This window comes from Acinonyx jubatus, chromosome A1, assembly GCF_027475565.1.
Source record: "Acinonyx jubatus isolate Ajub_Pintada_27869175 chromosome A1, VMU_Ajub_asm_v1.0, whole genome shotgun sequence".
NCBI classification, from domain to species: Eukaryota; Metazoa; Chordata; class Mammalia; order Carnivora; family Felidae; genus Acinonyx; species Acinonyx jubatus.
The window spans coordinates 155,084,427-155,110,636 of record NC_069380.1 but is presented as its reverse complement, the minus strand read 5'-3'; the positions used below and the strand labels follow the sequence as shown (position 1 = coordinate 155,110,636).

At 42.6% G+C, this 26,210-nt stretch overlaps 1 protein-coding gene across 12 annotated transcripts in view; it reads left to right on the top strand.

Annotated features, from left to right (window-relative positions):
• Positions 1-4,898: 4,898 nt before the first annotated feature.
• The window catches only part of MCTP1 (multiple C2 and transmembrane domain containing 1), a 522,244-nt gene continuing 500,932 nt past the window's right edge, over positions 4,899-26,210 (top strand). For 3 of the 12 annotated variants that reach the window (XM_027037844.2, XM_027037835.2, XM_027037812.2), the window contains exon 1: positions 4,907-6,192. In XM_027037844.2, coding sequence (XP_026893645.2) covers positions 5,470-6,192 — 723 coding nt within the window. In that variant the 5' untranslated portion in view covers positions 4,907-5,469. Of the gene's footprint in view, positions 6,193-26,210 lie in introns of all 12 variants that reach the window. The other 9 variants (XR_008300305.1, XM_053225150.1, XM_027037852.2 and 6 more) reach the window with 6 other exon arrangements.

Here is a 26,210-nt window from a genome sequence, read left to right as displayed (position 1 = left end):
TGTTTTAGTTTGGGTTCTGCCAGAAGCCAACTTAGTGACAAAGATTCAAACACAAGCAGTTTATTTGTGTGGTGGAGGGAGCAGAGTTAGGAGAGGAGGCACGTGAGACAGGAAGGAAAGGCAGCTGAGAAAGGGTATGTTATCAACCCAAATGGCACCAAAGGCACCGAAACTGGGGAAAAGATAGAATCCCTGCCTCTGAGTTATCCTACCTGATAGGATAGGATAGGGAGCTCAAAATATCTATACATCATCTCCTTGAATTCATTGGTTAAGAGCTATTCCAGGCACCGGGGGACAGTGTGGCAGAGAGATCAGATGCCCACCCTGAAGTGCTGAGACCTGAGAGATAGGAGTAGGGCCCTAAAAGCTTCTGTGACATCCTTTATGTTCAAAGGGGGCTATTTACATGCCTGTCCAGTAGTATCTGCCTTTGTGTATACCACTGAAAGTAGGACATCAGACCAAGAATGAGTAGATGGATTATATCCTACACTGGAGAATTGTTACAGAACCTTACATAATTTTTAAGCTGAAAGGGACCTTGAAGGGAAACAAATTCTATTTCTTCTTTTGCTAATGAAAACACTTAGGCTCTATGGGCTGCCTGTGGTTACAGAGCACTTAGGTGCAACACCAGGCAAATGCCCACGTCTTCTGACTTTGTGCCATATAGAACTGGCAATGGGAAGTGGGCAGGGAAGGCTTTTCTCTCTCCAAATCTCCAGTTAACCCCTTCTTCTCTTCTTTTATAAGGACAATTGATGTAAAAAAAAATTATGTTAAAGGCAGCTTCAGTACCCCCCTCATCCATTCAAGCCACATGACACTCTTCCAACATAGAAATTCCAGAGCATCTCTTGGCCTAGGACCCTAGAATTTTTTACCACTCTGGTTTGGAAGAAAATAGGAAGCGACTTAGGTTAAACAAAGGTAACAGAAATAGCTTCTCTGAAGGTACTTCAACATTAAACTGCATTTGAGAACTGTCCAGAAAACTTTCAGGGAAGAAAAAGGCAAAAACTAGTTGACACCTGAACAGGGGTTTGGTCCATTGAGCTGACTGGATAGTCAGAAGGCATCTCAATAGGTGGAACTGTGATGACTGGGTTCTTGGTTTTCAAAGGTTTAAAATGCTTCTCTCCACGCCGGCAGGGTTTTTCCATGTAAGTTGGAACAAGTCAGTCTCATAGCTTTTCTTGTTTTTGATTACAAAGTGATGATAACGTCTCTCTCGTAGACAGGCTTTACTCATCAAAAATGCTGCCTGCATTGGCTTTCAATTGGGTCCTTGTGTGGTGGGTCAGGCCAATAGATATTATTATCCCCATTTTAGAGACTGATAGAAGACATGAGGGCATGAAGGCATCTGGCCCAATGCTGGGAGCTGGGACAGCAGCCAGGGCTCCACTGACAAGAGGGCTACTTAAGTGCCATTTAGTTGGCCTTTAACTCAATTAATCCCCAAAATGTTGTTTTTATGCTTGCATTTATGTCCTTGATCTCATCAAGTGGAAGTTGTGGTTCTGTCCAAGAGAGTCTTGTTGCTCACCCAAGGCAAGGACATGGATCAGTGCATCTTTTGAGGCCTTGTTCAATTATTTGATTCTCTTTATTTATGCATACATTTTGAAATTAAAGAAGGGATGTGGCTTTGGAATTACTAGACCTGGAATCTGCTAACTACTCAGTGACTGACCTTGCACAATCCTATCACATGCTTCAGACTTGGTTCCTTGGTCTACAAAATGGGGTTGCTGTGAGAATTACATATAGTAAATGATGAAAACTGTTAAGCATAATGCTGGGGTACTCCATGTCTAGACCATGGCTAGTCCTGTTGCTTCTGTCCTCCAAACTTCTTGTATCTAGAATTTAATTACTCTCATCACTTCTCAGGTAAAGCTCAAAGCCACCCTTGTCCCTCCAGTACTATAATGAGTGACAGCTCTGATCTAAACTCTGTTTCTACCCATTCCCTTCCTCTACTTTACTGTCCACAAAATGAAATGACCACAATGAATCTTTTAAAATGCAAACTGGATTATAAAGAAACTCTACTCAAAGACTCCTAGAGGCTTCCCACCCACCCAAATCCAAAGTCCTCGCTGTTGCCCACAGAATCGTACACGATCTGGCCCTTAGCTGTCTCGGCAATTCTTCCCCTCTCATTAACCTCTTGCTTTCTCTGTTCTAGCTATTTTGTTTTCTTTGCCATATCTCAGGCTGAGCAAATTTCGTCCTCTGCCTCTTCATATTTAATGTTCCCTCTTCCTGGAAAAATTTTCCTTCAGATTCAGTACTTGGTTCACTCCCTCCCCTCCTTTCGGTTTGTGGTGAAATATTACCTTATCCATCACCTTCCCAACCTCCTGTATATCAATGTGTGATGCATCTATTAATTTCATATTAATTCAAGCAACAGATGCTCTATCAATGTTTAAGATGGGCAGTAAACTATAATAAAAAGAACAGCTAACATTTATTGAACTTATGCTATGTGCGATGAATTTGGTTTTCCCTGGTGGGTGGCCATCTATCTTCCTGGTATATTCTGTCGCCTGCAATAGATCTTAGCTCAGATGGTGCCTCCAGCAAGAAATCTTCCTTGATCAGTCAGGCCAGAAGTGATTCTTCACTCCTCCGTATTCCCTCAGTGATCAATTTGTACCATTCGCTTTCCCCTTGTGTTGTAGTTTTTGTATCTTCTCTTAAATACAAAAACTCATTGGACATATCTAGTGCAACTTTATATAATGCAAAATTTGTAGGACAACCTCTCATTTTATAATCCACTCTAGATAATTAGGAAAAGTTACATATGTGAGTTACATAGACATATTCAAGCTGTATAAATGAATCCACATTGACAGATAAGTGTTATGTGGGATGGATCATAGAGCCCAGAACCCAAAATCTGAGAGTATTTTCAGGGAAAATTAGATAGAGGAGAAAAATGAAAATATTAAACTATAAAAGTCAGTTAGATGCATCATTAAAAGACTATGTAAGGTTGAATTGTGTGGAGTTATCTCCATAGGTCCACAACGCCATGTCATCATATAAATATGACAAGTTGGCATATTTATAAAGAGTTTTGGTAAGAAGTGGTGGTCATTTCTTCTTAATTCTCTCCAATGATTTTGTACTTCTTACTTTCTGTATGCTTTTGTTCACCACGTCCTAGAAAAATTAGTAACAAAATAATGTCCCCGTGTTATAGAGAAGACTTCTGTATACTGCGGTTCTTTTTGGACTATTGTGGTAGCTCTATACTGAGGTAATATTTTGTGGTTGTGGCAGTGTCACTATCATGTGTGGAAAAGCCTTAGGCACTGAGCTAAGTCCTTTTCCACTTAATTCCTAAAACTCCCTATGGGGCTCTTGTTTAAAAACTCTCTAATGGCTCCCCATTTCACTTACAGGAACCTCAGACTCTTCCTGTGGCTATGGGACCCATCCACCAGGATCCTGTCCGTTTCTTCCACTCCATCTCTCACCAATTCTGCTCACTTTGCTCCTTTCTATATGCACTGGTCTCCACCTTCCTTGAACTTGCCTAGCCAAGCTGCTTCCTGCCTGGGGACCTTGCAACTGCTGTTTCTTCTGCCTGGAAGGCTGTAGTCAGATCTTTCAGTGGCTATCTCTCTGTCCTCAGTAAGTCTCAATTCAAATTTTAGTTTCTCAATAGACTTTTAGTTTAAAAAAAACAAATAAGCCCCACAACCCTTTGTAGGGGGTAGTCAGCTTCAGGAATAAAAAATACAAAATACCCAGTTGAACCTGAATTTCAGATAAACAACTAAAGGTATTTTAGCAAGTCTTGTACAATATTTGGGACATATCTATACTCAAAAATTGTCTGCAATTTACCTTTAACTGGATGTCCTACAGTTTATTTGGTAACCCTTCCTCCTTAGCCACCCTGTTATGGTAACCTGTTTTATTTTCTCCTTGGGACTTTTCACTATTAGAAATTCTGTTCACTGTTTGACTCTCCTACTGGAAGATGGGCTCCATGAGGTTGGGGCCTTGTCTGCCTTGTTCGCGGCTTCATCCCCAGAACCTACTGCATTGCTTGGAACAGAGTAGGTGCTCGGTAAATGTGTTAAGTACTTGTTATAAAGGGGAAAAAAATAAAGAAGAAGACTAAAAAGCTTAGAGGGGTTGGTAAGACCTTGAGGGCATATTGCTAGCTAGAGGAGACTGGAATCAGCACAGTGCCAAAGCTCAGAGAACTCTTCCATGTTTTCCACGTTTAGTGGTGCAAAGGACAATGGAGGAGGGAAGGGACAAGGTGTCACCTGCGTTTCAAGAGGCTCACTTAACAGAATCAGTAGATTCAGACTGACTCATTCAGACTGAATGAGCTAAACAAAACCTTTTCCATTTGCCTTGCACGAAAGCAAGATTCTCTGGGTTTGGAATAGTGTCAGAGGCAGTGGGCATCCTCTCATTTCGTCCATCAACAACTCCCTGCAACTTTAGGGCTGGCTAATTTATGGTCAGACTCCGGAAACCTCTAGACCCGAACCACAAAAGGAACTACCGGTGTACACGCAAATAGAGAGCAAGGGGGATGGAAGGGATGAAGTCAAGACAGAAGAAATCAAACTCTTGTTGGATGCAGGTCACAATACGGGGCGGAAGCAGCGGTCTTCAAGCCCAGAATTCGGTCAGGTTCATTCTCGATAAGGGCGTTCTGTGCCCCACACGACCCACCCAGGGCGCATAATCTTTTCTCCAGCTCACTTCATTGGACCCAGACACTAGTCGGCGGGCGCGTCCAGCCGCCGGCCCAAAGAGAGCTGCGCGGGGGAGCTGTGGCCAGATTCCGGGGAGCAACCTGGCGCCAGTCCCTACTCAGCTCCACCCGGCTCTCGCCTGCCCACCCTCCCACCCAGGAACTGGAGGATGGTCCGGGGTGCTCCTGTGCGGCTGCTGGTCGCAGTTGTCTTCAGCCCGATCCGCCCTGCTGTGCGAGTCGCGCGCGCGCCCAGTTGGGAAGCAGCCGCCCCCGCCGCTGACAGGTGCTGCCCTGAGGGCTCAGGGTGCGGTCCCTGGCGCAGCTGGACGCGCACGCTCGGGTGCGTGTAGCTTCCCCAGCCCAAAGCCCGCGAGGAGAGGAAGCCAGGGCGCGGCCTTGGGGAGTCCAGGGGACTGGAGCTGCGCAGCTCTGAGCCAGAAACTTTGCAGGCTCGGCGGCCGGGATTCGGTGACAGCGCCAGCCCACACCGGCAGGTGCGGGAGGAAGAGGCGGCGCCGGAGTCTGGCGGCCGAAGAACCTTGGCGGCGGCCGCGTCTTTCCCCCGAGCTGTCCTGAAGCCGCCGGGCACTCCCGGCTTCTGCTGCTGCGCCCGCCGCCGCCGCCGCCACCGCGGGGCTCCGGGAGGAGGTGCAGCCGGAGAGGGCGGAGGAGAAGAAGGAGGAGGAGGAGGAGGAGTGGAAAGGAGGAGCAGGGGGTGGAGGATGGAGCCCCGGGCAGCCGCGGCGGGCTCGCCCGAGCCTGCGGCGGCGTCCTCCTCCTTCCAGGCCCGGCTCTGGAAGAACCTGCAGCTGGGGGTGGGCAAGAGCAAGGGCGGCGGGGGCGGGCGCGCAGGGGTCCCAGAGCGCCGCACTGCGGACACCCCATCGCCCTCCCCGCCACCCCCGGGGGGCAGGCGGGACGCACTGGCCGGCGTGGGTGGCGCGGGCAGCAGGTGGAGCGGCTTCAAGAAACGGAAGCAAGTGCTGGACCGCGTCTTCTCCTCCTCCCAGCCCAACCTGTGCTGCTCCTCGCCGGAGCCTCTTGAGCCCGGCGGCGCCGGCAGAACCGAGCAGGGGTCCACCTTGCGCCGCCGGATCCGTGAGCATTTGCTCCCAGCGGGAAGGGGACCGGCGACAACCGCCGCGGGAGCAGCGGGAGTCACGCCTCCTGGCGGACGGTCCCCGGACTCAGCTCCCTCTTCATCCTCCGCCTCATCCTCCCTGTCCTCCTCGCCCCAGCCTCCCGCGAGGGGAGACCGCGCCCGAGATGAGGGGGCACGGCGTCGGGGCCCCGAGGCGCACTTGTGCCATCAGAAGAGTTCCTCCTTGCCCGGCACCGCCTGCCTGGAGCAGCTGCTGGAACCGCCGCCGCCTCCCGCAGAACCAGCTGAGAGCCCAGTGCAGCCGCGGACCCCGGAGAAGGGCGAGGAGCTCGGCAGCAACCAGGTGAGTGAAGGTTGCGCGCGGCCCGAGACAAGTGCGCCTGGCCACGCCTCCGGCTTGGGGCAGTAGCTACCCCTGGTGTTGCAGCGGCGTGGCGGGGGGGGGGGTGTGCTACCAAGTAAATCCACAGGGAAAAGGAAACATTCCCGCTCCCGCTTTGTAAAGATACAGCTCTGACTTGCACCCTGACATTACTTTTGGAAGAAATAACACCTACTGCCAGAAGCCGGGTAGCTTTATGAATCGCTATGAAAGTGGAAGTATTAATAGTAGCCAAATAGGAGAGGAATAAAGTTAGACGTAAAGTGGGTACTTTTTGGAGGTCTAAGGGCTGTCTAGCGAAGTCTCACCTTCTCTAAAGAAAAACAAATCCAGCAATTAAAAAAAAAAATGACAACCCTGTATGACGGTAAGGAGGGGCCAGCACTTGAAACAATAAGGACTTGCAGGAAGGAATAGCAATAAGGAGAGGTGAATTATTGGCAAACGTGAGGTCCTTTATTGGGGAAACCCTTAAAGCAAGTCTGCGCGTATTTTTGCACTCGCTTCTTAAAAGTACTCGCTGCCAAGAGATCGCTGCCCAACAAGTGGACAGAGTGAGCGCCTCATCCGAGTCACTCAAATAGATTCCTGTGGCCTTTTCTAACTTTCAATATTCACCTGAAGCAGTTGCGTTTTAAGTATGTTGCCTCTTTGGTTAGGCAAGAGTTAAGCGTGGTCCGACCAGAGTCAAGTAAAAATGAACGTAGGATCCATAAGGCATTTCCCCAGCAGCTGCTTTCATTGCCTTGGTTTTGTAGAGGAGATGCGCACCTTTGGTAAATACTTAGAAATTGTGTTAATGTTAGCAAATATTTTGAAAGTTACAGTCCATCAGTGACGTAAAGGACTCTTTTCTTTCAATACATCATAGTTTATTTAATTCTCATTATTTCGAACCTGATTGTTAGGTTAGTTAATCTTTAAAGGTTAATCTTTAATAAGCTGCAAGTTTGAACTACAAAAGACATAACGACATGTTTTGAACGGTAAGATGTGGGAATACATGGGATATGAGTTGAAAATTTTTATGGTTTATTAGCTAATTAGTGTAATTTCAGAAAACCAGAATACAGGTGGGTAACCTCATGTTATTGATGTTGTAGAAAACATCTCACGCTCTAGAAAAAGGTTGTAGTCATTCTCAGAAGGTAACATTGACAGTCTCACTAACTCTACTTTTCCTTTTATCTTGAAAGATAATTGAATAGAACTCCTGGTTTTGGTTCCTAAAATAAAATGTGGTTTTAAAAGAATGTGTTAAATTCAGTGTAGATGAATATTATACATATTGAAAGAATTTACTTTTGAATGTGTACATATCCGAACACAGAAGAATTTTAGAGTTGGGGTACTGTTTGCATTTGTTTTTATTGACTTCTATGATCAAGAATAATCAAACAACAAACAATTGAGTTATTTTGAAGGTAGATACATTACCGCAAATGTTAACTTACTAAATTACTTTGCAGTTCACTGAACCAAGATTTTCAAAGCAAAAGCAGAGAATTCTGAATTAATCTTTGTTAGTTTTTACCAAAAAATTTTCTGAAGCTATCAATCTTTTAGAAAACTGCTATGTAAACATGAATTTTGTATACAAAAGACCTAAGCCTATTTTGGAGAATGTACTAAAGTAACATTATTGTATGTACATTTACCATATGTATGTACCTTTACATACATATTGTATGTACAACATTATTGTGTGTAACTTTACCGTATGCCGGGCACTTATAGCCTTCCATGATTTAATGCTCCCAACAGTCCTGCATGACCGAAGTTCTTGTTGCCATTTTATGGAATAGGAAACCAGTGCTCAGATAAATTTAATAACCTTTCCAGAGTCACATGGTCAATAAATGACAGAGGTGTTGTACTGAAATTCTCCAGAATTTTTTACATTATTACAGCTACCTTTGACAACTTTTAGAGCTTGTCGTGTTTCTGGGATGCCTTCAGTCCTCTGATTAGTGCTTGCAAGTTTACATACATTCTGGATTTTCTTCCCCCTCCCTAGAATCAGTTCTATGATGTATTCGCTATATCAGTTTTTTTCGGTGATACATTATTGTATGACTATTATATCACATTTACAAGTGACATTATTAATCATACCATCTATGATTCTAAAGCTTTTTTGTTACAAGGAATCAGCATTTCAGTGAAGATGTAAAATGAATAACAAAGCTAAAATACCTTTCACAGAATGTGTGAAAGATGGGTTGTAGGCAGAACAGTAGCCCCTAGGGTCCTGTTTGATGTCACACACAGTCCCAGGGAGAGGCACCATTGGTGGTTCCCTGCATGTGCTGCTCGTGGAGTCTGTTCCTTGAGAAGTGGACAGTTTTCCGCTGGGAGTCACAAATGTGGCTTTCAGCACTAGCTCACCAGTGCAGACGCAGGATCCCTCGGTCCTCTCGTGGCCCCTCTGCCCAATAATTCCTCAAGCCTGGCTGGCTCACCCTGTGATGAGGAAGAGGAAGAAATCGAATTGGAAGCTGAAACTAGAAGAGGACTCTTGAAAGTGTCCAGGAGTAGGCTATGCTGTGCGGTGCCCTTCTGAGCTTCCTGCATCTCTCAGAGGGATTGCCTTGCCCCCCCCCCCCCCCCAGCCCCTGGCCTCAGAAGATACTTGGGTTGAGGGAGGGATATGTACCATATGCAGATTCCTGTTCTATTCACAGGCCCAGAGAGGCACACAGGAAGGAAAAGACAATAAAAGTATTACATACATCTTCAGATTGACTAAATAAAAAGAACTTTCTTTTAAAGAAGAAAGAAAATTCATTGCAAAAATCATGCAAGTGTCTCGATTTTCCTCTTGTTCTCTGCTTGATCCTGGCATCAACCATGTTCTCCAACACACTTCCTACCTCTCTGCTTCTCCCTCCAGCTCAGCATGAGGCCACAGCAACATATGTGCATAAGCTCTGACTCTAGGGGGGGATGTTAAAAAAAAAAAAAAAAAAAAGCAAAAGCGGGGAGGGGAGGAGAAAGAAAGAAGGAAAGAAAAAAGAAAAAGAAAAAAATCAGTTTGGACTGCTGGGGGAGAGAGGTTTGGAAGTCACTGATGTACAATGTTTAAAACTGAGCATACCGTGCTACCCGCCCCACCCCCCCTCGCCATGCCCCAGCCTGCCCTCTTTCTGCTGTGTGCTCTTTAGCGAAATATACCTTTGAAAAACACTTTAACAGACTTAATAATGCCTTGTTGTTGGGGCATGGGCATTATTTAAAATGTTCTGCTCTGAGAAAAAGAAAAAAAAAACATTTCTTCCCACTGACTCTAGTTCACGTGCTGGGCCATATTGTCATACCAGATGCATTTCATTTTCTGCAGCGCAGTTGGGAAAGATGCTTTCTCAATTTGTGTGCATATCAAAAATATGCCAATTTTATGTATTCTGTCTTGATGAGTTACTAAAATTACATTTTGCTAGAATCAGGAAGCCAGTATTTTAAGATAAAGAGTGAAGAATGAGTATGTCACATTTTTTTAGTGCTTTAACAAAAGCATGAAGTTTATGAATGTTAAACTCTTATTGTTTTTCTTTTAAATTCATTTTGTTAAAATTGTTTTCATTGAGAAGTAAAAATAAATTTTTTGTAAAAAAAGTGGCTAAAGTACTCAGGGTATGATAGGAATGTTTCAAAACATAGTAAGAGGAATATTCATTCATTGGGGTAAAATTCCTAAAATACATCTGTAAGCCCCAACGAAAAGTAGAAAAATATTTTCTAAGATGAGATCTGTACATGAAGTGCATCTTGCTTTCTTTATTATCCGACCTTTCAGAGAAAGCTTGTATTTTCAAAAATGATTTAAAATGTGGTTTGGGTTAATTTTTATTATCTATTTTCCAAGTGTCTTTAATATTACTTCAAAGAACATAAGTTAATCTTGGGGAAGACACAAGTCTAAAAAAAATGCAATTCCTAACGTAAATGACTTAAAATCACCAAAAAAACTAATATTCTCAAGAACAAGCCCCAAAAGCGATGTTAATGGCTTTTTCAAAATGAGAGAGGCAAGATGAGATCTTAGGACATTTTGGAGCAAGGCATGAAGTTTGATGTGTGATAGCATCCTGGAAATATGCTGTGATCATCACATTATTCCAGAGGAATGGAATGAACAAAGTGACAGGTTTACTCTGGAGTGGAATTATTTTCCCATGACCTTTACGTTCTATATTGTGTATCTGGAAAACTTGAGTACAGCTATGAATCTTGTACAAGTGGTAGTGTTATCAGGTAGATATTTTATGAACTCAGAAAACACTAGCAATGGCTGTGTAAGTTGTTATTATTGAGCAGATATTAAAGTCTTGCCACTGGCACCAATACAAATAAGTGGGTTGTTGAAGAAAAATTCACAGGGAACTTTGCTGGTCCTTCTCATTTAAGGTGTAAATTCATTTACTTGCACTGGTGGGGAACATAGCCACAAATGAACCCAGGCAGTACAGGTGACCTCACAATTTCACAGAGTAATGAAAAAATCATATTACTTTTGGCAAGTATGTGTGCGTTACCCTGGAAAAGCAAAGTAAATACTTAGAGGGATAAAATAGGATTAATAGATTCATAAAGGTAACAGGACAAGCACTCCTCCTTTTTTCTCTTGCCCTGACTTTGGAAATAAGGGATGATTTCACAAAATTAAAGATTAATAATATATCTTCTGTAACTCAAAGAAACATGTAGCATGGTTTCTTGGCTCAGGATGATTATCAAAACGTTTGTTAGCTCTAGATTGGTGAAGAGTAAATAGTTTGTCTAGGTAACATTGCAAGCATTGACGAAATCTGCATATTCAGAAGTTAGGGTCATGAGTTTTTTGGTTTTTTTTTTTTTGTTAATTCATAGCTATTTGCAGTGTCATAGACATGTTTTAGATAAGCAGAAATTAATTTTTTGAAATGTGAAGCTTTTTTGTTTTGACTTTTTTTTTTTTTTTTTTGCTGGAAATCTTAACTAAAAATGATGTATTTCCTTGCCTGACTAAGCCAAGAGTCCTAAATAAAATCTCTTAGTAATTGAGGGCTATTGTTTCAATACTGGCTTTTTTGTTTGTTTAATGTGGATGAAGTAGTAAATACTGTTCTAGAGCTTGCTTTAGACACACTTGTTTGTTTCCATAAAATTACTATATAAAGCATATCTATTTAGGACAAGTTCATCTTTCTATAAAGTTAATTATTGACAGGTGTGAGGCACACTTCCTCATGTCATTTTTTCAGTTGCCAAATATTTGCTACTATTTTTATTTGTGAATTTTGATTTGTTGGAAGCATTGACAACATGCATTTTTTTCCCGTGTGATTAACTTTATGTGCCATTTTGCTTTCTTTGTCATCATCAAACTTTTCTTCTTACACTGCTTTTTATAAATGAGATGTGCAAAGTGATTCCTATCCCTCAATAATTGAAGATTTTATGCAAATAGTTTCCTCCTCCAATGTATACCAGTTTCTTATATTAAAATTTTATTTTTCGGCAGAATATCAGGCCATGATTTTCCTCATGTCTCCAAATACTTGTATTTAACATTAATCTGAATGCAAGTGATGCAAAAAAAACCTATATTTTCAACGTAATGAGGTTTGAAAGTCCTGCATACTTGCCTTTGAAAGTCTTGCCTTCTTGAGAGAACAATTTTCCTGTGAAGTCTCTTGAGATAGTTTATACCAGCCTTATTTCCCATCCTTTTGGGTCCTAGTGAATCTGGAAAAATTACAACACATGATAGACAAATGGATCTCTGGATGTGTTGGGGCCAATACATGCTCTTAATTCCACAGGTTTTATTCAGTGCGGCCCTGTCAGTATTAGCAACTGACCCTATTTTGCTTAAGCCTGAGCTACCTTTACCAGCATGCTAGAGTAGAATTTGGCAAGCCTTGGTACAATTGACCTATCTAATCAGCATTGTAGAGGGAAGATTTCAAGTGCTTGCTGAGTGAATGAAGGGATGAATGGATGGCACAGAGCTATTCAGAAGAAATTCTCTGGAAAAGTTCCAAAATCACTTATAGTTATGTAATGATGTTCCTGCCTTCTTGTTTCCAAGTCCTTTTAAGCCTGACAGATGTATTTGACTTTCCCTCTTCCCCTGGCTTTTCTCAACCCCTACTTTAATAATTCTTATTCATGTCTGTGGGTGTGAAAGGAGGACACGATACCTACTTAAATGGCTGCCATGTTGTATTTGCATGGAGGATGGAGGAGTGATTCTTACTTCTGAGGTCTCTGGCTCAGGGATGCATCTCTTGGTGCCAGTCTCTGACTTGGGGTATCCCCTTTTGCATCCAGGTCTCCTTGTCTGGCCTCTCATGTTGCTTCCTCCATCTGGATTTCCAATACCTGCTGACATAGTCTCACTCACTTATGATCTCTAAGTCTTGAACTTTGCTTGGATTTTAGCTCAAGATACTTTCCTGCCTGCTTCACTGCCACTTCTCTTCAAACTCATCCCCTTGAACTAGATTAAAATCCCAGTCTTGACCAAGAATCCTGTCCTTAGTGGCCTGGCCCATTCTGTTGGTTCTTGAATGCCAAGTGGGTAAACTCGGGTTCAGACATTTGGTCAGTTGGTTTTCATAGTGACCACACATCTAATGCTGAACCTACTAATAAAACACTGAAGCCTTCCTCCAGAAAATCTGCATTGCCAGTTAATTACATTTGATGATAAATGGCATCTCTTCCCTTGGAGCACTAGACTATAGCTGAACTTTTTGGGGAGCACTCTTCAATGTCTCTATGATCCTACTTCCTTCCATCCTATTTTTGAAGTCCTCACAATGCTTACTCTCTAACGTCATCACCCTTTGCCTCATTCCTGCCTGGTTTCTTTTTTTCCCTTAAAATTCTCTCCCCCTCTCTCTGCTTGCAAGGTGATTTTTTTTCTGATGGATTATTAAGCATCTGGAGCTGTGCTGTCTCAGAAGCAGCCACTAGTCACATGTGGCTCTTGAATGCTAGAAATGTGGCTAGTTTGAATTGAGGTGCACTATAAGTGTAAGATGCACCCTGGATTGTGAAGCCTTAGCACAGAGAAAAGAGGTACAATATCTCCTTGCTAATTTTTTACGGTGCTTGTACACCAAAATAATATTTTGGATATGTTGAATTAAATAGAATATATTATTAAAGTTAACTATACCACTTCCTTTCTATTTTTTAAAAGTATGACTATCAGAATATTTAAAATTATGTATGTTGCTCACATTTTCATTTCTGTTAGACAGCACTGATCTAGAGCAGGGATTCAAACTTCACTGCCTACAGGGGCCATCAGAGGAAAGAAAATGAGCATAGAGGGTTTGATGGGGTCCATGGTGAACCAGGGAGCCCTTTACCCCATTGAAGGGCAACTGCTTTTCAGTGTCAACTGATTATTATCATACGGTGATAGAAGCAGTGTCGCCAAAGTTTCTGGAATTTTTAAAATGTTTATTTTTGAGAGAGAGAAAGAGGAGAGAGAGAGAGAGAGAGAGAGAGAGAGCGAGCAGGGGACGGGCGGAGAGACAGGGAGACAGAGAATCCCAAGCAGGCCCCAGATTGTCAGCGCAGAGCTAGACTTGGGGCTTAATGCCACCAAGGGTAAAGTCATATCCTGAGTCGGATGCTTAACCAGCTGAGCCACACAGGCACCCCTGGATTCTTTAATACAAGCCAAATGTCTGGGAGCACCTGGGTGGCTCGGTCGGCTAAGCGCCAGACTTCGGTTCAGGTCATGATTTCCCCGTTCCTGAGTTCCAGCCCCATGTCGGGCTCTGTGCTGACAGCTAAGAGCCTGGAGCCTGCTTCAGATTCTGTGTCTCCTCTCTTTCTGCCCCTCCCCAGCTTGTGCTCTGTCTCTCTCTCTCTATCTCAAAGATAAACAAAATTTTTTTTTAATCTGGATTTTCATGTGAAATCTCCAGATTCTTGAATTTTTGGAAAATTTTTTGAAAAAACATTTTTTTAACTACAGGCCAAATAAAATATATTTCTGGGTTGCATTTAGCTATCAGTTTGAACTGCCGGCTCAGACAGCTCATGTCAGATTTCTCCTCTCTTCTCCCAGTGCCAGGCATAGGTTACCTGGGACATAGTATGAGTCAATACATTTTACAAAATAATGGAATCAGGCATGGTGGAATTGAAGCAGAACTCAGTCGGCTGAGGGGTGTGTGCAAAGGAGCTGGGGATGGGGCAAGAAGCCAAGCAGTTTGACTCCGTAGGGGATAAAAGCGGTAGCAGGAGAACAAGAACAGTGTTGGGATGGGGTCTCCTGAAGATTTTTGGTTTTTTAATCGGTATCACCTGAGCGGCTGATGAGTAGGAAGGAGCCTGCGGAGAGGGAGAGGCTGAAGATTAAGAACAGAGGGATAAATGAAGGGGTGAGGTGCCTCAGGGGATGGGTCAGCATGGGCCTCAGAGCTGAGGGGAAGTGGTAGCCTCAGCCAGGAGAAGGGTTCTTCTTCCAGTGTAAATGGAAGGAGACCCTGTGGGCATGGGTGCAGGTCAGCAGGAGGTTTGGTGTCCGCAGTTCAAGAGTGTTCCCCCCCTGACCTCTTCTGCCTTGTTTTGGAGTGTGGTTAGGATTTGGACACAAGGAGATAGGGGAAAGAAAGAATGCTGCCGCAGGCACAGAGGCGAGGGAGTGTGCTGTGTGTTCAAAACAGAGTCAGTAGTGCGACCAAGGCCTAAGTTTCCACAAGGAGGGTGCTGGAAAGTAAAAGTGAAAAGGAAGGTGTGGCCAGACTGTTGGGACTGAGGAGTGCCTCTGGAAAGCAGCAGTCCTGGGGACCCTGGAGGTGTATGAGCAGGGGGTAGGGTCAAGTGAGAATCAGAAGTGAGTAGTTAGAGGCAGAGGCCACAAGAGTCCCAGTGGGAGCCTGAAGCTGGGCTGTGACCTGACCTTAGGGATGCAAAGACAGAAATACTTGAAACACCAGCTATCTGGCTGAAACTTCAAGGAAAGGGAGAGTGGAAGGGAATCAATCACAGGATGTTTTCCCCTTTACTTATGTCTTTGGTTTTTCCTGGTTCTGTTAAAAAATGCTTTTAATAGGGTGCCTGGGTGGCTCAATTGGTTAAGTGTCCCACTTGAATTCAGCTCAGGCATGAACACATGATTCCCTGGGACTGAGTCCTGCATCGGGCTGTGCTGAGACTGGGGAGCCTGCTTAGGATTCTCTCTCTCTGCTGCTGCTATTCCTCCCCCCCCCCCCCCGCCACCCCGGCCAACATAAATGAATAAACATTAAAAAAAAGGTTTCTATTGAAAAGTCTCTTTCTTGGGAAGAGAGAAGGAGGTTTGAGTTTTGAATTTGCATTTATGCAGAATGGTTGAAGTTTCCAGGCTCCTGAGTGCCAGATTGTCACGTATTTACTGTAGTAGCTCATATTCTTTATAGTTATTTTGGATTCTTCCTAAATAAAATAGTTCTCCTTTTCTCTGCAGCATCAGACATTGAAAGTAGTGTTAATGGAGCAAAAGAAAGGTCAAAACATGTTTGTTAAGCAAAATCAGGTAAAGAAAGAAAACCTTCCACATGACTGTGTCTCATAGATTCATATGGTACTGATGTCAGAGTGGTTAAATACTTGGAGATATAGTTATAATGAAAAGTTTTAGAATCCGTGGGCTTGCTTGGAAATTTTCATTCTTGAGGCATTGTGCTTCAAACGTATTAAAATATGCTTTCTTTCTCAGATGAAAGATTGATCCATGCATGGCAAATGATCAATTTCTGAAAATTGCAGATAGGTATTTTCTCAAAATAGAAACCGTATTCTATTTAGACCCTTAAGCCATATTTGACTCATGTTCTTTTATTGAAATGTAAAATAGCTTTTGATAACAAAAAATTCAGCGTTTCTATAGTTGCTTTTGAATAGTATTTTCACCACACCAAATTAGAAGTCTGAGTGTTTTCCAAAATATCTTTTGAGATGGGAACAGATTTTGGAGAGAAGCTCACTGTCACTACAGAGCTGTTGCCAAGCCTCATGCTCCCTAGAAGTGGGAACATCCTGAATCAGCATGCACCCCTCTCCTGCACCCCCACCCCCACCATGTCTCCTGGCTGAGAGCAGGCATGGGCTGCGCCTTCCCCTTCTCCTTTCTTTGCTTCCTTCTGCTTTTAAAAAGAAACTGCAGGTGAGGGACAGGGATGGGGTGCAGCTGAGGTCGTGACCTGGCCTTGCATACATGCTAATTTGACCCAGTAGTTTCAGGTAAAAAACCCTTACCCAACCATTTAGGTCATCACCCCTCAACCCCTTTCTGCTCCCTTTGGCCCCCTAGGCAGCACTGCTTTACTCTAGACTCAGGCTGGTACTTTTGTGACTCTCTGGCCTGCTCTGTGGGGATCAGCCCAGTGAGACAGGGAGCCAAGCAGAGATGGAGGGAAGCCTGCATTTTGCAGTTTCCCAGGCCCCAGGCCCTCAGCTTCTTTTCAAGGAAGATGGAGCTTTGTAACATGATCTATCTATTCCTTTCTGCCTGACACTTTTACTTTCTCTGCCTTCACCGTTTTTTCTCCCTGGGTATCCAGAACAGGAGGAAGAACTATATGGAACTTACCAGGAGGAGATTTTTGTATCTTGGATTACCAACCATGGGTACCTCTCCCGGGACTTTCCAGATGGTATATATTATGGGTCTTGGCTCTTCATTCTCTGCCCTGCTGCCACCTGCCTTTCAGTGATTTCACTTCTCTCTTTCTGGGAACATGGGAAGGAAAAATTAAAAAAAAAAAGGAAACTCAGGCACTTTTTTTTTTTAATTAGAAGCTTTTATAATTTTGTTCATGGTGAGGTTCAATACTTAGCTCCTATTATGTTTTGACATTTTGTATTGCTTTGACGTAGGCTGTACACACATATACACACACACACACACACACACATGCACGCATAATTATGCCTTTACCAGGTATGTTTTATACAGACACCTGTTTTTTCACACATGTGCTATTTTCCCCTGGAGTCAAAGGTGACCACAACTCCAATATTCTTCTACTTGTAAATTTAATGTGATAGTACTAAATTTCACTTTTCAATATCAATTTCAATGATAACTTTGTCTTTGCAACTGGTTTAAGTCTATGTAGGCAAAGTAGTTGTACAAGAACTTGCTCAGCCAAAGGAAGAGAAGAAAAACCAATCAGAAGACAGTTTTCGTGGTTTATTATGGGGTGTGTTCTACAAACAGAATGAGTAACCTTATTTTTTTTAATTAAAAAAAATTTTAACATTTATTTATTTATTTATTTATTTATTTATTTATTTATTTATTTATTTTCGAGAGACAGTGAGAGAGAGAGAGAGGGCACGAGTGGGAGATGGGCAGAGAGAGAAGGAGACACAGAATCCTAAGTAGGCTCCAGGCTCTGAGCTGTCAGTGCAGGGCTTGAACCCATGAACTGTGAGATCATGTCCTGAGCTGAAGGCAGGGACTTAACTGACTGAGCCACCCAGGTACCCCAGTAATTTCATTTTGAATTTGAATGAATGTATAAGGAATGCCTTCAGCAGAACAATTATTCTTTCATAAGTAGCCATCTTATTTATGGCAACCGTAAAAAAGATATCATTGAATTATTCCCTTCATCCTTTGAAACCTAGAAGTCACAATGACCAATATCTAGCATTAGTATTTTCAAGCCTGACCTGGCTTAACCCTCACAAAAGGATCCTTACAGTTATAAATGGGGAGATGTTTTGGTGAGCTTCTTTATGATATAGTTCACATTTTAATTAGAGAAAAAGTGATACCTTTAGGATCATAAAGATGTATTCTCATCTGAGGATACTCCTGATACTCATGAGGAAACTCATTTTGTGAAATCAATTCAAAAGATGAATCTGAGGATAACTGAGGTAGGCACAAATGGATTTGGTATGGCAGAGTCTTTTTTGTTGTTGTTGGCTGCTTAAAGAATGTTCTGTTTTCTGTTAATTGTTGCTAATGAACCTCACTGGCTGTTTTTGAAAACATGTTCTTATATCATTTTATTACTTTATTCATCCTCTTAATTATATCTGGATTGCATCCTGAGTAGTGTCTTTATCTGTGCCCGTTTCATATTGTAAAATATTTTGTTCTTTCTAGGCTTATAAATCTAATATGAATTTTAGGCAGCTACACAAGTTTTCTTTGTTTTTGGTGCTAGAAATTTGTTGTGCGAACAAATTTTGCTTAAGTGTCTTTGAACTTCTTTCCAGTGGTATCTACTGTGGTAGGGCTTGGCTTTACCACTCTGTGTTAGAATTAATTTTTGGAAAATTGCAATACATTTTCCATCTTCTGAAGTTAGATTTTGTGAGGTAGGAAATGGTGATGGTGGTCCTCCCCAACCCACCTGGGCTGAGCTCTCTTTGTAATTGCATTGACTCACCTCTGACCTATGGCCAACCAGCATGGGGGCCTCTCACCCCGGTGCCATTTTAAAATGACACTTTATGCCTACTATTGATAATCACTAAACCTACAGAATACTTATTATGTATTGGCACTATTCTAGGTGCTTTATATGCATTAGCTCATTTATTTACTACAATACTTTCTGAAGTAGGTTTATTATCTTTTGCATTTACCAGATGAGGAAACTGAGTTATAGGAAATTGAGGGACTGGTCCAAAGTCACATGTCAGTATAATTTGGATCCTACCCAGGAAGGCTGTCTGAAGTAGGTTGTGCCTGGGGAGCCCGGCCTAGGAAAATGGAACTCCAGTGGAAGTTTGGAATGAAGTTGTAAAAGCTTGTCTTCTTTCCCATCTCAGTAGTAACGTTATAGTCCTTCTTTGCCTTTGCCATTTCTTTCCCATCTTTCTTATCTGAAGGTTATCATATCAAGCAAATTTAATAAAGACAGACTTAATGTAACAGAAGATTTTGGTGTCAGGCATAATCCTAGCTCTCCCGCTTATTTCTTACTGCCAGTAAGCCCTTTAAGCTCTCTTTGACTGCTAGATAAAGATATTGCTAGCACCTTTGAAATGTCAGTCCTACTTTTAAAAAGATTCTTCCTCATCAGGTACCCCACCAGATCATCTCCACTATTTCTGTTATTGTTATTGGGAACATTGTATAAGTTATAATACCCTCATAATTATGTATTTTCTATATTCTACAGCCTTGCCTGGCTTTCTTGTTCTGTGAAAGGCATGGTATTAGGGAAAGGATATGAAATGAAATAGATTTATTTGCTAGGTATTCTTTACACAGTACCTGAAATAATCATTATAGATTATGTGCATTATCTCACTTCAAACCTCACATCAGTTTTGACAGAGAGGTAGTGTTGGTGGCATTTTATGTCTGGTAAATTATTAAGCTAATAATGGACTTGGAGTCCAGGTTATGTCCATGGTTAGTAAGTGGCAGAGCTTGGGTTACAGACATCTGATTTGTGCCGGGACCATAGTTTCCAGAAACCCACTGCTCCACTGGTTAGCGAGGCCACATCAGTGCCAGGTACATGACTGGTGCCCAAACTACTGATTCATGGTTGATTCTGGCATTTCTTTAGCACCAGTCTTGCTAATGGATCTGAGTCTCAACTTTGTTTTGGACAGGCAACTGGAAGAATATGCCATTATTAGTTGAGGGAAAGTATCCAGAAAGATGTAGTGAGTGTGAATGGGTTAGTTTGTTTATTTTCACACTCGGTTCTGAGAGCTCATGAGTGAATATTTTTCAGATCATTCTTCTTGTGTGTTCTGTACATGTATCTGCACTTTGAATCATGTTGTTAAATGGCTGTGGGGCTCCTGGGTGGCTCAGTCAGTTGAGCACCCAACTTTCGATTTGGTTCAGGTCATGATCTCACAGTTTGTAAGTTTGTGCCCTGTGTCAGGCTCTGCACTAACAGTGTGAAGGCTGCTTGGGATTCTCTCTCAACTTCTCTCTCTGCTTCTCTGTCTCTCTGTCTCTCTGTCTCCAAAAATAGATAAACTTTATATATATATATATATATATATATATATATATATATATATATATAGGTATATATGTTATATATAATAAATAAACTTTATATATATATTATATATAATATATATTAAAATTACATATTAAAAATATATATAATTTCTGTGAAAAGAAAAGCTATACATTCTACAGTTAATCTAGGTGTTAGGATGCCTGGACAGGAAAACAACTTGTTTTCTAGGCATCTAGTTGTCTGTGAATATGACTGTTTGGCATATATTCCTTTTACAAGGAAAAGACAAGATATAAGGTAATGTCTTCTGAATGTGTACAACTTCTAATGTTTCTTGGTGATAATAACAGAAGCACTAAAATCTTAGTCTTAAGTGCTGTGCAGGCATTTCTTCTTTTAACCTTTGCAACAACTCTGAAAGGGGCCAGAATTCTTGGCCTCATTTTATAGATGAATTGGTGGAGGCTCAGAAAGGGTGCTCAGAAAGGGATTTTTGCGTGCAAGTAAGTGGCTGGCTCCATCACTCATGAGTCTAACTGCCATGGTATGTGGCTCTCCTCCACACTGAAGAGCTGCTACATCTGCTCATGAGCACTATCTTTTCTAGATGTCTTGGAACAGTGGAAAGATTTGGCTAAATGTTCTGTACAATGAATTAGCCCCACATGAAGCTGGAAGATCTCCTTCCAGTACAGTGCCAACAATTTCGGTAATATACTGTCTTCCTTTCTCTCTCCCTTCTTCCCATATTTATTAAATATCTACCTTGACAAAGAAGATATATCAATTCCTGCTGTCATAGAGTTTATGATCTAGTAGGAGAAACTTGCATTATACTTTTTAAAATACACAAATCATGATTAATTATGATTGTAATAACTGATTCAGAGGAGTACAGAGAACTAGAGGAAAGAATTGTAAGAGGTCCCAACCTAAACTTGCAGGAAGGGGAGGGACCAGGAAGGCTTTCCTGAAGAAGTGACATTTAGGATAAAATGCGAAGAATGAACAGGAGTTGGCCAGATTTGGCAGAGCAGAAGGGTGTAAAGGATGTGGCATATAGTTGTAGGCAGAGGACGCTACAGCAGAAGGCACTTAGAAAAAGTTTGCCTGGGGAACTGGAATTTGGTGAGAAGGAAAGTATGAGGGATCAGTCTGGAACAGTTGGCAGGGGCCAGGTTATGCAGGATCTTGTGGGCCGTGGAAAGTTTGTGGACTTGTAGCAAGTTCTGAAACAGTCTTGAGAGTTCAGATGCTCCTATGTTAAGAGGAGAACCATGTTCAGGAAGTTCATGACTTTCATCTGGAAATAGCTGTTCTTTGCTGCTACATATGGAACTACATACATTGTGCTCATAGACTTGGTTTGTAACGAGGCAGGAATGTTGGTTGGGGCTACCTTACTCTCCTAAGATGCAATATTTTTTAAAGTTTATTTATTTATTTTGGGGGGTGGGGAAGGGGCAGATAGATAGGGGGAGAGAGAGAATCCCAAGCAGGCTCCTGACAAGCAGCACAGAGCTCTATGCAGTGTGATCTCAGGAATCCTGAGGTCATGACCTGAGCTGAAACCATGAGTTGAATGTTTAACTGACTGAGCCACCCATGCACCCCTAGGATGCTATCTTTTAAAAAATGTTTGTAAGAAATAGAAGTACCTAGTGGATGAAAATATCTTTCCCCCTGGAAAAACAAGCCATTTCATTTTTCCTATTGCTTTTTTATTGTGCACTATTGGAAGGTAAATGAAGGCAGGAAATGCAATCTAATCTCCCCTTGTTAGTACTCAGGGGAGAGATTCTCATAGGCAGCACATTTCCAAGCCTAAGTAGAGATGAAAATGAGATAAAGCCCAGCGATTTAGATGTTACAGCTATAAGTTATGGAAAACATATATTTTGTGAGCTTCCCATTTCTTTCCTGAAGTCAGGATGGGGGGAAAAAAATGAAGAACCTTGGGAAGGGATTCTGTGAGGAAGAGTACATTTAAATCTGTATTGTTTGTTAACATAATCATGGGTAATTAGGAAGACTGCTTGTTGTAGAGATTTAAAGCATAGTGAGGGAGATTTAAGTTTCATGGTTTCCTATATATTTTCTTAGGTATAAAATCTAAGTTTTAGATTTTCATGTGCAGCCAACATTCACATTTGTTCAACAGATTTGCAGGAGTGCCTAAGCAGGAAGGAAAGCTTAAAGGGTATAAAAGCTCACCATGATATTTGTTATACAGTGCTATAGTAGAAAAAAAGGATGTAAAAACTCCTCATTGAGACTGCAATCTGTCAATCAAACTTGAAGTGGTGGTATGAGCGGCATATTTGCGACTTTATGAAAGCTCAGGATATGGATTCCAGCGTGTCCAGCAAGTGAGGGCTCAGAAATTATACCCAGCCCTGCCCAACTCAGGCCTGTGAATCAGGGTTTGATCTCCCCAGCCAACCACTGGGGAGGCAGTGTGGGCTGCCTTAAACACCCACGCATTACTGGAGTAGGAACTAGCATCTAGTAAAAACTCCCAATGACATAAGCCATGCCCCAGTCCAAAGAGTATCAAGAACCTACACATGTTGTATCTGCTATAATGGAAAAAATGTAAAGATGTACTCATTTTTTGGTTCTTTATGTAGTAGGTTACAGGAGTCACAACCGAGTAAACACTATACTATTTAAATAGCAGAGAAATTTAACAGTAATTTTCATCCTGGGGGTAATAGACCCTTTTTAGAAACAGATGAAAGTTGTGGCATCCTCTTCTTAAAGAAATACAAATGTACACAAGTCCAGTGTTGTTCATTCACCTTCAAGCAAGGAAGTCAATGACCTCCAGCTCACGGACTCCACAGCCCTCATTTAGTACCCTTGGGTTAAATGGAAGATGCAGTGATAACTTTCATGAAATAAGGTGGCCCCATTAGCACTACAAAAAAATCAACCCTGAGTCTGAATTTTCAACCACGACCTTTTGTATTTATCTGGGCCTTGACAAATGGAATCACACTTAGCCCCCTTTAAAAGAAACAAACCAGCCACAGGCCTCACCCGGAGCTCCTTGGCTGAAGCCTGACTCTCTCCTTGGGGCAGCAACCTAGGAGAAGGACGGTCGGTGGAGCTGGGGGTGGAACATGAGCACTTGCTGAACTGATGCCTGGTGTGTCAGGACACAGGAGTCCCACCTGCTGCTGAGGCTGGGCCCAGGTCCTGCCAGGTGGGCCAGAATCAGGACCACACAGTGGTTCCCATCATAGTAATGGGAACATTTGAAGAGAGGTGGACGGGAGTGCAGATGAGTAATGAGATAAATGGAGACCAGACACAGAGATGTCTTATACAGGACTCTTTCTTTGTAAGTGACAGGAGCTCACTTCTTCTTGCCTGTGACTTCAACAGAGAGTGTTTTTGCTCATACCTGGAAAGACCCAGGGCAAGCTGGATCCAGAGCTTCAGACAGTGCCATCAGGTCCCTGTCTCTGCCCCTCCCCTCCTTCTTACCTTCTTTCCTTGGAATTGCTTAGTTCTGGGCATCTTCTGTCTCTGGTAGTGTCTTCCTACATGGTAGCCTCAGCCCTTGGCACACATACTCCTTGCGGTTCTTGGGAGTGAGTCTCACTGGAATGATTGGGATCTTACTCTACTCACTGTGGCCAGGGGATGAGGTGCTTTGTCAGGTCATGTGTGTACCTTAAAGCCCCGGAGTGAGGGGGATTCTTCCTAAACAGTTGGAACTGAGAGTGGAAGAGAGAGTGGAACAGGTCCTTAAAGGCAAATCAGATGGCTGTAAGCAGGGAAAAATTTTCCATGTGCCCTTGGGGCTCTGTCAGTAATCAGCAGTTGGGAAGATGAATGATCAGGCAAGAACATTGATCTGTTAGCTGCAGGCCTGGGGCACAGGACTCACTCCAGCCCTGCAGAGGGAGACTGTTCTTCCTGTTTTTAATGTAACATGAGCCTAGTGTACAGAATAAAAAAGTATGTCCATTAGATTCCTTCTTTATGCCTTTCTTCCTGAGTGGATTATACTATTTGTAAAGCCATAGTAATGAGATCACTAGCGTTTTTTTTTTAATATTCATGTATTTATTTTAAGAGAGAGAGAGAGGGAGAGCATGCATGTGAGAGTGGGGGAAGGGCAGAGAGAGAGAGGAGAGAGATTTCTAGCTCCATACTGTCAGCATGGATCTCATGAACTGTGAGCCAAAATCAGGAGTCAGATGCTCAACCAACTGAGCCACCCAGGCACCCGAGAATGACTAATTTTAAAGTCAGCTTTGGCACAAATGAGTTACCTTAAAGGCTTTCTCATTAATTGAGTCCTAGAACGTTGCAGAAGAACCTATAAAACATGTTTTACACAGGTGCGTACTGATGCTTAAGGGATAAATACAGTAAAGAAGTTAAGATACCGTCTTCTCCCTTTTCAGAGCCTAGTATACACTCAGTTCCTGATTCACGCCCCACTGGGGAGCAGTTTCATTTATACAACTATGCTTTGGTAGTATTCATCCATTGATGTCTCAGTTTCTCTGCTGTCACTACTGTCACACTCTGGAAAAAAGTTTGCCTTTAGAGGATCTCTACAAAGGAACAGTATGAAGGAATTGAAGAAATAGCGCAAAGGAAAAATGGACTAGGTGAGCTGCCCACCCCAGTGTGAAGATCATACTGGTTGACTTTGCCATGGTGGAGAGAGGACTGGGCAGGGTGTCTTCCAGAGCTCAGTAAGGTGCTTAGTCCCTCCAAACCCCCACACTTCTTTTCTATAAAACTGGAGGAATGGTACGTTTACCCAATCATATTCTTAAGAGAGTCTTGTGAAGCAGTGTGGGTTCCTGGCACATTGTAAGTGCTCAATACATAGTCATTATTCTGCTATGACCTCCCCCCCCCCCACCCCATCACTGCTAATGGGCTGCTATTCACATTCAGCTTAAGAAGTATTTTCTTCAAAAGTTACACCCTTGGGGTGCCAGCACGGCTCAGTTCGTTAAGCATCTGACTCTTGGTTTCGGCTTAGGTCATGGTCTCACAATTTGTGAGTTCGAGCCCCACACTGCACTCCATGCTGACCGTGTGGAGCGTGCTTGAGATTCTGTCTCTCCCTCTGTCTCTCTCTTTGTCTCTCTCTCTCAAAAATAAATAAATAAACTTAAAAAAAGTGACATGCTTTGTCTTTTTGTGCCTTCAGGCATGATCCTACTTTAACCCGAATTAGTTCATTTAGATTTTTTTCCCTCCTAAACTCTGGGTAGAAAACTGTGAATTTTGATGGGGGTGGGTGGATTTGGTGGGATAGAAATGAATTCAAACTCAATATGTAGAATTTGTGGCAGTGACCTGGGTCTGAGTGGGTGCTGTGGGAGTTAGTAATTGGTGGGCTTGCTAAGAGGCTGGAAACTAGTAGAGCTTTGAGTGGAGGTGTGTGGGAAAGGAGAATGCTAGCTACCTGAAAACATTCTTTGATCCAGAACTTTGCTACAGAATGAATCTGGATTTGCCAAATGAATGAGAAACTACCAGGTTCTCCTCTTGTTCTTCATAACTTCTTTTTTTTTATTTTTAAAAATGTTTATTTATTTTTGAGAGAGATGGAGACAGAGCACGAGTGGGAGAGGGACAGAGATATAGAGGGAGATACAGAAGCTGAAACAGGCTGAGCCATCAGCACAGAGCCCGATGTGGGGCTCAAACTCAGGAAAGGTGAGATCATGACCTGAGCCAAATTCAGATACTTAACCAACTGAGCCACCCAGGTGCTCTGCTTTGGTCATTTATTTATTTATTTTTTTATTAAAAAAAAAGATTTTTTAAATATTTATTTGTTTTTGAAAGAGAGAGATAGAGTGCAAATACGGGAGGAACAGAGAGAGAGGGAGACACAGAATCTGAAGCAGGCTTCAGGCTCCCAGCTGTTAGCACACAGCCAGACGTGGGTCTCGAACTCACAGACTGTGAGATCATGACCTGAGCTGTAGTTGAACGCTTAACTGACTGAGCCAGTCAGGTGCCCCTGCTTTAGTCATTTATTAGAGGAAT